At 26.4% G+C, this 18,562-nt stretch overlaps 1 protein-coding gene across 1 annotated transcript in view; it reads right to left on the minus strand.

Annotated features, from left to right (window-relative positions):
• The window catches only part of LOC107168906 (voltage-dependent L-type calcium channel subunit beta-3-like), a 78,159-nt gene that overhangs the window by 26,954 nt on the left and 32,643 nt on the right, over window positions 1-18,562 (minus strand). The window contains exons 2-4 of the mRNA XM_015518458.2: window positions 8,355-8,471; window positions 6,836-6,955; window positions 3,228-3,387 (exon numbers count right to left, since the gene is read on the minus strand). Coding sequence (XP_015373944.1) covers window positions 3,228-3,387; window positions 6,836-6,955; window positions 8,355-8,471 — 397 coding nt within the window. The remainder of the gene's footprint in view (window positions 1-3,227; window positions 3,388-6,835; window positions 6,956-8,354; window positions 8,472-18,562) is intronic.

Below are 18,562 nucleotides of genomic sequence, written 5' to 3' on the forward strand. Positions count from 1 at the left end.
AAGTACGAGAAAATCATGTGAACGTTGTTTCAAATGGGTGTGTTCAGATCATTTGGAATATATTTGCATCGGGTGTTGTGATCAAGAACAGAGCGAAGAATCGACGTAAAATAATTCATTATAATTAAAATGTATTTATTTTTATGATTAAAATACTTAAAAAGTAAAAAGTAATAAAGTACCTACTCTTGTTTTTTTGTAATTTTTAATATAGAGAGCTAAGATACTCGTATATGTAAAATACTTAAATATTAAATAAAATTGTGATTATGTATTTTTAATATATTTTTATAAATTGTAATGATAAATTAGGACCCTTGTATGAAGTTCTTAAGCTATTTTTCTTAATGAATAAAATATTATGGACATTTATAAAAAAAAATTTTAAAAATGAAAATTTTAAATGTCTATAAATAACTTAAAGAGATTTGAAATAATATGTTGAACATTTTATCAAATATAGTAAATTCCAACATAAACATTCAGTGAGAAAATTTCATGTATCTAAGGTAATTTGTTTTAAAGTTACACCAATGCTCTTAATTTTTTTTCCCAGCGCTTTTAAAAACTATTGGAAACTTTGTTAAATTTTGACCTACTCAATGCATCAACTAAAATCATTTTCCCGCCTGAAAAGCTACTGATATTTCAAATCAAAGCATTAATTCGACAACTTATCGTGTAGGTACACACACACACACACACACAAAAAAAAAACATACATCATTGTAGTCAGTCAGTTGTATTGTCCGCTCAGAATAATCTAAGATAATTCAAATAAATACAAACTAGAAAGATCAAAAATGAAATAAAGTTAAATACTTAAGTCGATTAGTAATACCTATAATATAATATACTGCTGTGTCAGTGTATATTACAAAAATTAAAAAGTAAAACCTATAATTTATAATATAAATAAAATAGTGGCGTATCTGTTTGTACTTTGTAGATGCATGTACACAATACAGAAATTTGATTATTACTTAGGCATATAGATTAGAGGCACACCGTCTCCACTCAGAATAGAGCTTTTCATAATATACAAATGATTTATATTTAAATTAAAATCTAATAAATTCATTATTACAGTGAACTACCAATGTCAATAATGAGGTAAACTCGAAACACAACGAAACAACTGTATACTGCAAAAGCGAGTTATCTCGGTATGTCTCTTTTAAATTAAACTTTTTTGACGGAATACATTGCAACGGATACGTTTCAATTTCGATGTAAATACCAGTAGGCACTTCAACTAAACGTTTAATATTCAAATCCGGTGTATAGTAGGACGGGTATCGACTGAACAGTTTGAAGTTTAATATTATAATTAAACTCTGAGTATAAGTAAATAGGAATTAAACTCAACTAATCTGCAATACGAGAATGATCCGTATTTTATTCGTTTACTTTTAAGTACTTACTGATAATTATATTGCCATTTTGCGAGGGAAATTCGTTTTTTATTTTGGTTTCGGAAATTTTTGTTAATCTGTATCTTAAAACTTTGAAGTGGGATTATTATAGACGGGTTTGATATTTATTTTACTTTTAACTTAACTTATATTTATGAAAGCTATAAGTTTTATTCTGGAGTTAATACATAATATGATAAAATCTATTTTAATTTTATCATACCTACGATCTTAATACATTTGAAATTCTTTGGAGATAAAATATATTATTCATAATTATGATTAAGCCAATGTGTTATGTACTAATTAATCGATTAATAGCTAAACCAATTTGGCATTTATTTCTAAAATGTATGTATAACCATAGGTGCAACTAGGAACTTAGCCCCTTAAAAAATTTGTATTTTAATTAATGTATTAAATCATTCATTAGTTATCTAATCAACATAATTATTCAGTAAACGTTTTTTGAAGAAATTATTTTCTTAAGCTTAAACAATGATTTATTATCCATGTGTTATCGATAGTAGATATCAGATCTACCCACAGAACATAATATAGGTATAATAATATTATTACAAATTAGCATTTACAATATATTACTTGTATAGACTACAGTTGATACTCGATATTAATTTTTTTTTTATACATTTGCAATTTTGAAGGTATACTATAAATATAGGCAATTATTTTATCATTGAACACTCATTATTTCAAAAACAATTGTTTTGCAAAAAAAATCTTAGACGATGTCTTTAATTAAAACCATGTTTTCGAATATTTTTTATCCTCATATTAAAAGTTTTTAATTTTTTGAAAGGCAAACTACAGCTTTAATTTTATATCCAAAACCAAAATACATTTCTTAGTTTTCTAATGCATAAAATTTAGGACGATTAGTTTATGAGATATATGAGTATTTAAAGTTTAGATTAGTAAAGCGATACGCGGCTACCTCATAAAATATTAGCACACTATTTTCCTCATCTAAACTTTAAATAGGTACTTATAACTTATAATCCATTAGCTACTCGTCCTAAATTTGATTTTTATGTAACGAAATCCTTAGAAAAATGTTCTGATTTGGAATATGAATTTAAAACTGTATGCTTTTATTTAAAAAAGTAAATACTTATTAAAATGATGGGGATAGAAACAATAAAAATATTTGTAATATATATTTTTCAATAGTTGGTTTTCTAATGATTAGAGCCATGTAAATTTTTTTTTCAAAAACATTTACATTTTTTAAAATGATGAATGTTTAATAAAAAAATAATAAATTGTTATAGGTAAGTACCTGAATGTTGTAATTTGTTTTACTAAGAAAAATTTTTATTTTAGTAAATGAAAATGTACCTTTTAAAAAAAAAACTAAATTGATTTTGTCAAAAACTTGGGTTACCTACGTAAACATTTCTGTACTTCGCTGTTTATTGTTATTTATGAAATTTTCAACTTTTAACTTTAATAGTACCAACTTAATAAAGTATTTGGTAGCAGATAGGTGATAACATAATAAAAGTTGAAGATTGAGGTACATTTTTGTAATAAAAAAACACAAATCATTGTAAAGCCAATAAAATTGTCGCTCATCTAAAAATTCTTAAATGCAAATAAATGGAATGAACCTCAAATATTATTCTGTCTGTTCTTAAATACACATAACACTCATATTATAGGTTACGAAATCAAATTGAAATCATAATAGTATTGTGGTTATTTTTCACAATTTAGGATATTATCGGTGAACCCTGTAGTCAACCCCGCCCTTATTTTTAATGATAGACATCAAGTAATTTATTACACCACCTAAGTTTGACGATGACGAGTTTTTGGAAGAATGATTTTTTGAGCTTCGTGACGGGTTCATCTGACGCAGGAGTTCGAGTTTGGCGGGGGATGGTATAAAACCCACATCAGAGCCCTCTTTCACCAGTCGGCCTATCCACCAGTTATTGTCATATTTCTCCTGTAACGATTTAAAAACAAATAATAACAATAATAATAATAATAATAATAATAACATAATGATACAAAAACTAATTTTTCATTAAATATTAAAATGGTTTTTATAAATCTGTAAAAAAAATCGGGTTGGTGAAAATATCTAGGTTAATAATATATGTATTCTAAAACGTCCACTCTATTCGTGACCTTTTGTTTGCGATACCACCATAATACGCAAATGAAAATACAAATTTTTATTTAACTAACAATTATATATTGTTTGTTGTCTTGTATTTATGTCTACCATAATACAACGATTTCAGTGGTATTAAAATTGTTTTAACACATGGTCCAGAAACATGTGATTTACTATGTACATCGCACACTAATCTATAATTTCATTGTACAACGTTAAATATTTATTATTAGTTTATAGTATTACTTTTAAAAGAATTAGAACAATTTAATTTAATAATCCATTAAATCTGCGAATGCTGTTGAGCTACCATACTGAAAAAAGTATACATAAAATTAAAATAATAATTATGAATTACCTAGTATTTATTTGTTGAATTGATCATGAATTATAGCAAAACATTGAAACACTTCAATGGGCATAATACGATAAATTAAGTATTTTATATGCATGATTAGTTATCAAAACATTTTATTAATTACGCATTTCTAACAGAATTTTTATCGTTTTCTATTAAATGGGCCTTTTATAAATTGAAACAAGATAGCACTTTCGAAGTTAATTATATACGACTAGCATTAAACTGTTTTGAAATAGTTTATTCGCTAGTTCATTTTTTTCCATAATATAATTTATTAATAAATAATGTTTAATGTTAAACAAAAAATGTAAAATCATTCTGTAAATAATTTCACAGAAAATAAACTTTGGTCAAAATTGTCTATGGAACACAAGATTCCTAGTTCAAAAAGAAATGAAATATTTTATTATCTTTTTTTAGGTAAATATATCAGTTTAGTTAATGCCAATTAAACGTTTTTCAGTACTTACGTTAATGGCACGATTAAATTATATATTATGTAGTCAAACAAGTATATAGAAGGTTTTGATTGTTTAATACCTTCCCAAAAAGTCTGAAATATTTTTGCCATCTCAATGTAAGGAATAATGACGTGTTTCCTATGCATATTATATTATTTATAGTTTATTTATTGATTCACAATTTTGAAACAAAATGTTGACTTAAAAATGTTTTTGCAAGTACCCAACCGATTTCTTTTTGGTATATAATTCTGTTGATTGTACAACATTATAAGATAATATAATATATATCATCAGATTTTATATTACTTGCATCCCGTGAGATTTTTTGGTAAGAAAGCCGTAGTCATTTTCCTTCAATAATGAGATACGAGGTGATATTTTCATAAAAGAAAAAAATTAACTTTGAATTATTAACAATTATATTATTATTATTTGTCATGTTATACAATATGAATAAAATAATACCAAAAATATATTTTCAAGTCATATTGTATAAACGAAGAAAAACAATTACCTTTGAATTTTGAATAGTTATATATTTTTTTAATTAGGTTTATTAACTTTTTGTAAAAGTACATTTAATACAAATAAATTTAATAGCCAAAGGGGCTAAAAAAGGTAAAATATCAGCTAAATAGTTTAATATTTGATATACACTGCAGGCTATCATTTTAGTCCAATAAAATTTAAGGAGGAAAAAAGAGAAGTAATCAATAAATAAAATTGAAAGAACTGAAACTATAATTAGTGAATTTAAAAATAAAAGGTGTTTCACGTTATTCATAATTGAGACATTTTGTCATATATTTTTAGCCAATATTGACTTATAATGTTTTATTTATCAATATGCAATATTATTTGAACTTTATTATTAAATATAAGATATAACTATATACCTTACAATATCCTATATATAATTTTTTTCTTATGTACCAAGCTGTCAAATTATATTGATACGGTGGTAATTTCGTTACGAAATTATTAAATTATCGTTTAGGACGCGAATAACCCGTCAGTACGACAGGTATGAGTTTCCTACTCTTATCAATTTGGGACGCAAGTAGTATGCACCGATATATCATTATAATGTTCTATATTTGTATTGTTGTAAACCCTTTATCCCCTATAAGCCTTTATATAGGATCAATAAAAATAAAAATAATATTCAGTATAATTATATAGGCTGTATCAGGAAATTTTTACAAGTGGACATTAGAGTGGTGTAAAGGTAAGTAGTGAAAAACATTTTGAAGATACTTGAAAACGTCACACAATTCTATTCACGAGACATACATATAGCTTTACACTATATGCATAGTGCTATAAAATCACAAAGACGAATTTCGTATTTTTATTTTTAAGGGCGAGAAACTTTGTGTAAAAGTAGTTTTACAAAGATAAGGGCCAACAACCCTCTTTTTGGTCATTTATATACATTTTTCATCATACTTTTCTTAAAAATAAAAATCTTTAGGTATATTATGTTTGAATTATTAGAAGAATGTGGGTTTTAAAATGCATTAATCACCTAGTTATATTGATGTTCAAATTGATTTCTTTATTTTATGTATATTCGAATCGATTTATATGATATTACATCATATCAGACTATATTCGGACTTTGATTAATTCTATCAATAATTTATATAAACGTAATACGAAAATATGTTGATTCATATTAAATTCATTTTCAAATTAATAAAATGTTCCTTAAATCTTTATATTATGATTTCAATATAAGCAATACAACAAAAATAAATAATTAATAAAACAAAATAGGTAATTACTTAAAAGACAGTATAATTGGTATACATCAATATTTCTTTCATCACTTTTTATGTACAAAATATGTATTTACATGTATTATTTTAACCCAAAGCTAACCTTTTGTAATTAATCTTACGAAATAGATTGTCTTTAACTCTCATCAACCTTGGTCTAAATGTATATAATTTTTAACTGAATTCAACTTTACATGTTTAAGGCAACAAACTTGGTTAATAAACTAGACTATACACATTATACTAAGTATTAAAAATAAAAGATTATTGTACTTTGAAAACTAATGTCTACTTATTTAGTATGTTGTTGAGCAAAAAAATAAAACTGAAAATCATGCCAAGTGTTTTACGAACTAAGCTATGTGTATATATTAAAAGAAAAAAACGTACAACTTAAAACACAATATGACTGGCTGGTCCATATGGCTTTCTTCAATTTCCTGCCAGTCTGACATGTTATAATAGTATAAAAATATAATACGAATAATAATCTTGTAAAAATCTTTCTACAGTGAACTACATGTATCGTCAAGAATTTAAGTGTATTATGTATCTAGAAAAATATTAATTATACAAATATACAAACGTATTATTTTATATTAATCTAATATTATAACCAAAATACTACTGTGATATTTATTTTATTAGAAAACACCAAACTACCATACCTTGATATGCAAAAAATCTTTAATATCAAATGTGATCGCACAGCCTTGTATTGGTGAGTCATCGTCCTTTTTACCATCAAATGCGACATTTGTGCGAACGGCAAACGCCACCGGTTTTGTCTGAAAATCACAAATGCTTAACTTTAACACCATCGTCACCATCGTATAAAAATACAATATTTGCACAACCATTTAAATGTCGAAAACATAAAATCACATTTAACAAACATGTTAGTGGAACATTTTACATTATACTTTAAAAATGAAATAATTTTCAAGTACTCTTATAAGAGACAATGTATTGCTAAAGTAAAAAAAAAAAACATAAACAATTAAATTTTGTATGATGTTGATAATTATTAATGTATAGATTATAGACGTATAGTAAGGTCTATAAAACTCATATAATTATATAATTATTTTGCGTAACCCAACATTTTCATGAATCTATATAATATTAAAAAATATTTTAAAATGTACTTTTTAATGAAAAAGCATGATATTTGAGTAGTCGTTTTGTTAAATATTACACCTAATGCATATCAATATTTCAACTAGTTACAATTAAAAAAAAAGTTATAGTTTAAATGCATTTTAGACTTTTAAATTTTAGAGTACTTATATTATAGTCGACAACGAAATTATAATTTGCATTATTTTTAGTTATTTTGGGTAGTGGTATTTATTATAATTAACGAAATCTTTAAGAAGTTTTATATTTTTTAACTGTTTAAAAATGGTATTTATCGTCCATCGTATAAATAAATATTACCTATTCAGTATTTATGTTGCTATTTCCAATTGATTAAAGGTGGTTAAAATGCGGCTTCCAAATCGCATGCCAAAAAAACAAACATAAATTGGAATATCCAAATTGCATACCATCTCTTAGAGAGGTATGTCCGGATTGCACACTATGTATAATTTAAAATTTTGCTAAATAAAATAATTTATTTTACTTTCCACTGAATAAGGGCTTATGTTATACTGCAATAAAGTGTATACATATTTTAGAAGGCAACATTGTGAGTATTAAATATTATATAAAACGATCGTAGAAATTCAGTGAATGCATTTCACATTTTGAAATGTTATTTCAAATAAATTATAATAAAAATCTTTTTTTAAATAATAAAACAGTAATATTATTTTTCAAAATCGTTAATCTTAATATAATATATTAATATATAATTTTAATTAATGAATGAATTAACATATAAATATTTTAATATAGAAACTATACAGTTGTTACAACCATATATACAGAGCTTTTATATACATGTGGTTTTTTTTTTTTTAAATTAGAAAAGTTCAAAAAGAAGTTTTTGTGCATATAAGTGATGTATGATAAATAAATTTTTCGTTACGTTTCATTAAATTCGGACACACCCCACTAAAAGATATGGCATGCAATTTGGACAGACCTATCTATTAGATAGCATGCATGCGATTTGGACTTTTTTTCGCATGCAGTGGGTTAAAATAATAAAATTACAATATTTATCTTTACTATACTTACACGACTGTTAAGTAGTTGTGAACGAGCTCTGTGCTCATTTTCGCGCCGCAGCGCTTCCTTTTCAATGCCCAGAGACAGGTCCGCTGTATTTGTTATAACGTCTGAATCTTCAGATCCCTATAATAAAAAATAAAAAATAAAACCATTAGTAGGTACCTAATCTAATAGTAATTTATTATAAATATATTATAAACTTTGAATAACATGTACAGGTGCAAGCGTTGTCTCCGTCTTACAAGTTAGAAACATATACTGCGCTCAGAAGATCACGTTTAGCTCAATTAGTTTAGAATTTAAAGTGAATTGACTTCTTTTAATATTTAAAGTTAATATTATTGTCTAGTCAATATCATAGGATTTTTATTATATTTTAATTTAAAAGTGAGTTATGAGTATTTTAAAATTGTGAATTTATCGTACATATTAAAATACTCATAATTCAAGTAAAATAAATATGATAAAAGCCTATAAGATTGACTAGATAATTATCTTACCTTTAAATTGTATAGTTATTCTAAATTTTAAACTAACTGAACTAAACGCAATCTGCTGAGCAGAAAATTTGTTATGATGCGCATTTGTAAGAGAGACAACACATTTGAGTATCACGTATTCATGTCCTCTTAATCAATTAATTTATATTATAAATGGAGTGTCGAGTTGTACGAAACTTAATATTTTTCTACACACTGATGTTCCAGGACAATATTAAAAAATATTCTCTTACAAACTTATTCAATCCGTTAATGTCAGATGTTGGTTATATTGTGTATATTATTTTATAATGTCAAGCTTAATATAATCGTGTGAGACATTATATAAACGCTTAAAAATAATACACACTTATATATTAATTTATTTATTAAATATTATTTTTTAGAAATTCTAATTTACAAAAATTAGCGTCATCTGATATTTTATAATTACCTAATTACAAACACAATTACTAACTCTTTTAGTTTATTTGATTTCTTTATTTAGGAAATAAATGAAAATTTCGTTTCTGTGTGTTAGAGGAACATTATTGTTATTAATGACATAATATTTTTTTCTTATACATTATAAATGATATACTGTATATTAAATTGAAGGAGGTAATAATTATATATTCAGTTGATAATGAGTTTCTTTTAATACTATTTCATTGCATATTCATATTTCACCATGGCTTTCACTATGTACGTCATATAAATTCAATACATTATTGATCCAACCTATACTAAATATTTAAGGCATATATAGGTAGGTATTCGAATAAATATTTAAAACCGTTTTGGCTACATCCTTGGCTAAGTTCTACTAACTTTTGGAAAAGGTCTAATATCTCATCCTTAGTTTTTTAAGTAAAAATAAAAATAAACCAATTGATAAGTAAGTACCTACTAATAAAGAAAAAATGTATAACATTTCATATAAGAAATGTCATCATAAAAAATACTAATAAGTAGAGGTAATATTTATATAGTTAACACAAAAAATAATAATCATCGAACGAACAACAAAAATACTTAATCATTCATACGGATATTATATAGGTAAGTATAAGTAGGTTACCTATTCAAGTGTGGTTTAAAAAAATTGAATTGTGTAATATTAAACAAAAAAATAAATTCGGATTTTCTTTCGATTAGTTTAATCTATGTGATACCAATTAAATTAAATTAATCACATCAGCGTATTCATTTATGAGTATACTATATGTATACATATTTATTTATATTTACATGTATAATATATTAACGCTGATAAATTAACAAAATTATGATTTGTGTTTGTTTATCCATAGCATTGATAGTATTGATGTTAAAATACATGCCAAGCATTTAAACACACACGAACAATGTTGAATTCTATTTATTTATATTAGACATCAATATATTATTGTTATCTTACAATTAAAATATAATATTGATTTATAGATCAATTTTTAATTTTACTAGACACTGCGTTAGAACGCTACAGATATTAACCCGTCGTACGGCGCACGGGGTAAATAATTACCCCAGACATTTTAAAAATATTTATAAAATATATAATACGGTATGTGGATATTTGATCATCTCAATAGCCTCAAATATTACATCTAAAAGTAGACTTTTATTGGTCATATGTTGTTTATGTACGTTATGTTTTATCTAGAACGTTATAAAGTCGTAATCGGCCGTATCTCGAAATTATTTGCCCCGTGCGACCTTCTAAATTGTAAATATTATTATTATGTAATTACCTATGACGACAGCTATTAATTGTTATTACCTGAGTTTTTTGATTTATTACAAATTATACGAAATATTCTTTTAAAAAAAAAAAAAAAAAATGTTTTTATAATCACTCTGTATAATTTAAACTCTCTTTTTATACCGCCAACATATTTTATATTCTACTGAGAAATGTAAAATAAAATGTTTTCATAACAACAAGTTACTATTACCGAAAATAGTTATGTACTAACCATAATATAATAATTAATAACTAGCTATCTTTGAGGGGTAAATTTTTACCCCATGCGCGTAAATGAGACATCTAAATCCGTGCGCCGTACGACGGGTTAAAAACGCATCATTATACCTAACAATAAATTAATAATAATTAATTTTTTTTAACATTTGAGTTGTTCCAAAGTTCAACTATTCTATTTAGAAAATAGTTAAATAGTATAATAGAATTATTGGTCTTAAAATTTTATTATAGATGCTTATTATATTATTTTTCAATTTGAGTTTCGCTGAAATTCATATTTTGAAATACTTTTATCAACATTATATTATTGTAAATAATTTAAAATTAATAATTAATTGCGTCTCATTATTTTATGAAGGTTGTATTTACTTAAATAAATTTATACTTTAAATAATAAATATATGTTTATTTTACGAAATGGGCGTTAGGTACCACTGTGAAACAGACTGTGTAGTAAATAAGTTCAGAGGTGATTTAAGTGTTGGGGTAGCGAAAGTACAATTCTGAAAATTCAAAAACACAATCATATTTAATTTAATTTTTATATCCTGCTCTGTGGCACTCGCGTAGCTGATAATTTGATTATTCATGAAGTAATATATATACATGAAAAAGAATTTCAGACAAATCTAATTATAATTTATACTAATGAATTTCACTACTGATCTTAAAAATAAATGTAATATTCCCAATAAAAATTCGTAGCAATATTAATCAAATTTAATTTCACCGTTTGAACTTAAAGAATATGGTTATTTCAAATTCAAATCAAAACCCACTTAGGTATTCCTGTTTGGCAAATATAAAGTATAGATGGATTAGTTACAGAATTGAATCGCATTTAATTTTCAATTTTACCTTGGTGGTTACGATTATTTTTGGATTGATCGATGAATCAAAAGTTTCGAACATTGATAAAATCAAATATGTAACCATAATATTATAAACCCACCTAGGTACCGATATTAATTATGCATCAAACGCGCACTGCAGTCCATGAATAATTGGTCTTGTATAATACACGCTATGTGATTGGTCGACTTCTCGCATATTACTATAATATACTCCTGGCAGCTTTATAAGCGGGCCGTATTGTAAGTCCCATAAGGTCGTGATATGCACAACGTCACATATAATTTGATACGATAATTACGGTAATCTGCGTACTGTGTATCATGTAATATTAATAACAATAATATAGTACCTATATATAGTCTGTCGAAAATTATTAATACCTACGTGGCAAAAAGGATCAAACCGAACTATAACCTATAGGAAGGTACCCTTCACCACATAAATAGCGTAGGTACCTACATAATTAATACGTATATATTTAAATTAAACATTTAAGTCGTTATAAGTCATATCCAATTATTATATAGGTATACATAATGTTCAAGTATATATGGGGCGAAACAACTATATTATAAACAACTTGAGATTTGCAAACTCTGCAGATAAGATGCTTATAAATATATAAGGGTGTATGTATATATAGTATATGTTTAATAATGTATACACATTGGCTCGTACCTGTGTGCAGTTTACGTTGAAACGTTAATTAAGACAATTTTTTCGACAATCGCGCCAAGCAAGATGAGTTTTACTCTATCTGTACTGTAACTGAGAAAAAAAAACAATTTCATAATAATATTATGATCTTTTGTAATATTTGACCTGCTAACGTGAGACATAACATATATAGCCATATAGAACAAACCACGCACCGAATGACGTATTTGCAAAGATTTGTAACCTAAAACTATAATAATAAAACTATCCACGATAAACAACAAACAATTAATTGGGATATTATACAGATAGTGAGATATAGAAAACTCAGATAATTTAGATATATCATAAAAATGATTTAAAATTCCATTAGTACAATACTATTTTTGCTATACTTAAATATAATAATATAAAATATAATACATACGTTTTGATTGTCAAACTTGTATAACAAAATAAGAGTGTATCGAATCACTATGATTTACAGCCAGTTTTTACAGGTAATGCATAATATTATACTTACTACAAAATAGCTACAGTAAAACGTAATATTCATACGCAATGAAATAATTAATACGTACACGAAAGAAATTTAATGAAATTGAAAATAAAAGAACAATCACACAAAATTTCACAAAAAATTATCGGATATAATTTATCTCAGATAAAATTTTATTTATATAAATAGATAAGTTAATTAAATTATTTTCATTTATGGATAAGATAAAATCAAAAATTAATGCACATTTTTATCTAGATAGGAAATGTACATTGGTGCCTAAATGTATATCATACGACCAATGATATCGAAATTGAATCTACATTTTTTAATTCCCACTTTAAGGTGCATAACACAATATACGTATGTTAAACCACGGTTATGCGTGTGAACTGGAGGGTAACGATTTTAGAATCGCATTTATGCGCAATGCTCATGAGTTATGACAGACAAATTATTCGTTTTATTATACCATACGCAATGTTATAATGGTCATAAAAGTATAAAACATATTATAGCCGTTATTAAAAGCCACGGAATAAAAATGTATACACGCTGTGTTGTACATTTATTTCCCGATAGTAAATTACCTAATTATTTATATTCATCTCTCTATATCTCTGAGCTTAGATTATATTTTGGGGAAACCAAGTTATATACAATTGAGCTATTTAAAATCGAGTTATATGTAACAAAACCCTATGATAGGTATAGACTATAGGGTAATGTTAAATAAAACGTCAAATTTTCAAATTACTTAAATTAATCCACATTAATCAAAAAATTTTTTTTTTAATTAGTTATTATTTCTATAGATATAAATTTTTTTTTTTATGGTTAGGGCTTTGACAACTGAGGTCATTAGCCTGGGGAACTGTAGAGGAAGGTACTGTAAGGTTTTATCTCGTGGGTTTTTTTTTTTTTTTTTTGGCAGAATTTTTGAATGGACACCCATGGGTTTCTGCCATGCCCGGTTGGGGTCCGGCGGCCTCTCTCTCCAGACATCACGAAATGCCCAAAGAGCGATGCCGCCCGTGACCGAGATTCGAACCCGGCGACTGCGTGCGTTGCAACCGACGCCTTAGTCCGCTCGGCCAATCCACCCCCAGATATAAATTGTCTTCAGATGTAACACCAATATTCAGTGGAAATATATTAGGGATTTAAACAGTTTATCCATGATATTATATTATTTCACGCAAATTCTCAAGGATTAAAGGCTTTTTAATATTGTAAATAATGTAATGAATAGGTACCCACGTAACTATTAAACAAAGGATTTGTTATGAATTCAAACATATTTGCGATTGACCTAAACTAAAAATGAAAGTGTTTGATTTCGCATTATTTATAGACTCAGGGCTCGGGACTTCTAGCATTTGCTTATTTTTTTGCTCAACATAAAATCTAGCACAGTGCTATGGAGACTCATATCACGTTACAATGATCTTAAATATGAATTTTGAAAGTGTTTTTTTTTGCTTATTTCGATTGTTTTTAAACAAATTGCTTTTTGTCAAGTTTTCTATTTTTTTCCACGGTAAAGCTAGAATTAAAAATATTTTTATCTACTTTGTATCAGAAATCCTAATAATAAACACTGGGACCCACATTTGTTTGCTTATCTACTAATCGGCCCGATCGTCTCCGCAATAGGAATCATTTTTACTATAGGAAAAACTATTTATAATTCGATTTACTATTTATTTCTAGATAAAAACAAACATTATTTTTCGATCAAGATGTGATCAACACATTACACAATAAGCATTTAGTCGACTTTAGGTCACACCATCGCGTTGTTGTATTTGTTGAAACTCGTAGTTAGTGTCCGCGTTTATGATTATTTTTTTTATAATGTCAAAACAGAAGTTAAAGAAATACGTATCTAAATATGGGGCAGCCTTTTCAACCGATGGTCGTGTTCTGTACTGTAAAATGTGTGAAATTAAAATTAAATTTGAAAAAAAGTTTAATGTATCACAGCACATTAAAACGGATAAGCACCAAAAAAATGTTTAACGTAAAAATGATCAAGCTCAGAGAAAAGTCCAACAACTTTTAACCAATCAAAATTCAGCGAAATCAGATTTTAATATGGATTTATGTCAAACAATGGTGTCTGCGAACATTCCGTTAAATAAGCTTTCTAACAATAAACTTCGAACATTTTTAGAGAAGTATACTGGTAAAAGTATTCCAATGGAAGCGACATTAAGAAAAAGTTCCATTGACGATATTTTTAATTCTACTTTGAACAATATGAAAATGGAAATACAGCAAATAAAGTTTGGGTCTCGATTGACGAGACATGTGATATTGAAGGACGGTTTATAGCCAAATTTAAAGTCGGAATTCTTAGATCAGATTGTCCAGGTCGTATATTATTACTGCAGTCACGGGATTATTAGAAAAATAAATCATTTTAGGTACTATCTGTAAATTATTTGATAAAGCTATGGGTGTTATATGGCCAGGTAATATAAAGTACAATAACGCATTTTTATTTATATCAGACGCCGCACCATAAATATGGTGAAACCAGGCAGAGTTCTAAAAAACTTTTATACAAAAATTATACACGTCACTTATTGTTGTGCGCATGAACTTCACAGAATTGCCGAAGAAATTTGCGGACAATTTGGTACAGTTGATGAATTAATATCTAATATGAAAATAATATTTCGCAAAGCTCCTTATCGCGTTGAAATGTTTAAATTAGAAGCTCCCGGTATAAAATTACCTCCTGAACCAATTATTACCCGCTGGGGGGTCTTGGATCGAGGCTGCAATCTATTATTGTGAAAATGTCAAAGCAATTCGTCACATTGTAAATTGCCTAGTCGAAAATGAGCAAAAGTAAAACTATACATTGTAAAACCTTGTTTGGAAACAAATTTAGCTTATATAAAAAGTAATTTTGAAGTTCTTACTAAGGCCATTATTGAACTACAAAAAAAAAATGTTTTATTATCTAATTCACTTACTGTGGTTCAAAATGTGCAACAGAAATTTATTTTGTTAAAAGGAAATCATGAAAAACCAGTTCTCATTAAACTTCAAACAGTTTTTGAAAATAATAATGGCCTAATGGCTGGAGTGTTAGAGAAAATATCAAAAATACTCAATGGTGAAGATAGCAGTGAGTTGATTGAATTCAGCAAATTTCACGGTGATTACTCCAGTGACGATATCGTATACTTTAAATACGCGCCAATCACATCCGTAGATGTTGAACGTTCATTTTCGCCTTTTAAAACAATACTATCAAACAACAGAAGGGCTTTTGAGTTTGAAAATTTAAGGAAACATCTTCAATGCAACAGAAAAGGTAAGAGACATTTTAAAATACATTTTTTTTTAAATAAAATTAATCAATTTTTCTTATATTATTCCTAAAAAAAATTTATTTATTTTTCAGAAAATCTATAACTATAATTATTGAAGTACCTATAACTTACTCAAAAAGATTTGATATTTGTAACATATTTTTTTTTTTATTATTATTTAAATTGTTGAAATAATGTAATAAAGAAAAATTGCATTTATAATTTTTGTCGTGATTTTTAAAATTTTAAGTGCTATTTTAGTGCTTATAATCATGTTTTTAAGTGCTTTTTCAAGCGCTTATTTTGATGATTTTAATTGCTATAAGTCCCAAACCCTGCGTTATAGTATAAAAGTATAAGGGCCAGTAGATTATAAACATTTTAAAAGTCACGTTGTTAATTTTCATTACATTGTATTAATTTCCAAATAGTTGTGCAAGTGTTAGAGTAATGGTTATAGGTACACTAACGCAACTATATTTATAATAATGAAAAAGTTGGGTACGTGAATCTTATGGAATTTTTTGAATTATTCCACCATATTTTAACAAAATAAATATATAAAATACTAGCTCCTACTTAATATTTTTAACTTTTAAGATTATATTCCCATCTAAAATACATAAAACTCCTCGAAATTATTGATATAGATAATAAAATTACATTAAGTGTTAAATTATAAAAATTCATATGCATAAACTATACATTGATATCGTTATAAAATTATCAATAAGTAATAAAAAATTGATTCATACACATCAATAATATATTTAGAAAACCAGCATACCATAAGAGGTTTTTTATTAGGTACCTACTTACACAACATGATTTATTAAAAAATGTTAGTTATAATTATAAATGTATTCAGTAAACAATAAAATATAGGTAATAGATTATATTATATGACCCGGTTTGTTATTTACAATTATGTACATTATATTTTATAAATTATTATGTATGAGATACCTAATATACTATAATTATTGTAAGGTAAAACTAACTACAAATCATTTGCGGTCCTGCAGTTAAATAAGCGTCAACATACAAGGTAGAATATTATCAGGAACCGTACCCGCGTGTCCTCCCACTTTGATTTCAATAGTTCTATAAAACAATAAAAACAGAATTTAAATCAGGGTCCCTAATAATAGACTTAGTCCCGTCCCTAGTTGCAGGTTATGATGGACTGGGGCGTACGTATACGAGGACAAACTTTACGAGTGATCAGTATAGTAATATAGGTACTTATATGACAACTAGAAAGGACAACTGTATTGTAGAATTTATTAGGGTCTAGGACATTTTGGCGCAAAAGTAATAATTAGGTATTTAAATAAAAAATATCTAAATTAAAGTAAAATTATATAGCAAAAACGGATATTACATAACATAATAATATAATAGTAAACTGAGTTTAGTTAGGTTATAACTATAATAAATTGGTTAAATTTAACACATGATTAAAATAATAATATGCAGGTATTATAATTTTTCTATAATCTACATTATTTTATAAAACATAATTATATATATATATATATATATCTGATTTTCATTAAAATTATGATGTACCTATTAGGTATCACTTATAATTTTACTGTGATTTTTATATTTTACTTAAATTATTTTTACATTTACCAATGGCCAAAACGACTTTCGGCTAAAATAATGTCACCAACAAGTCCCATTCCCAACTTATAATCATACATAATAGCATACAAAGTGGTTATTGATTCTTAAATATTGAACAAAGGAAATATAAGACATATATTATAATATATTTATTATTTTTTTAAACGTTTAAACACACACTTATACGTTGTACGATGTGATTGGTTCATTCTAATTTTGTTTACCATTAACTTAATAATTTGTATATAAAACCCAACATGTAAAATTGTTTAATTTAGGTACTTCAATTATTTTTTTTATTTTTAATGAATATACATACATGCATACATACATATATATATTGTAATAATACATTATACAAGGAAATCAATTATTTTTATTAAACATAATAATATAATAGTTCATTGATTGATTTAACATAATATCATCATGTTATTAGATTGAAATTTGATTTGTATATATTTAAAATTAAATTGTTATTAATTATTATACAATTGTATATCACAGTAGTTACCAACCAAATATACCAACATCGGGCTACATGACAGAAAATGTTTATTTTATTTTATTTTTTTTTTTATGGTTAGGGCTTCGACAACAGAGGTCGTTAGCCTGGGGAACTGTAGGGGAAGGTACTGTAAGGTTTTAACTCTGGGTTTTTGGCAGAATTTTGAATGGGCACCCATGGGTTTCTGCCATGCCCGGTTGGGGGCCGGCGGCCTCTCTCTCCAGACATCGCGAAATGCCCAAAGAGCGATGCCGCCCGTGACCGAGAT

The sequence above is a fragment of the Diuraphis noxia genome, unplaced genomic scaffold (genome assembly GCF_037042655.1).
Source record: "Diuraphis noxia isolate RWA-SAM2 unplaced genomic scaffold, SU_Dnox_SAM2 contig0001, whole genome shotgun sequence".
Taxonomy (NCBI): Eukaryota; Metazoa; Arthropoda; class Insecta; order Hemiptera; family Aphididae; genus Diuraphis; species Diuraphis noxia.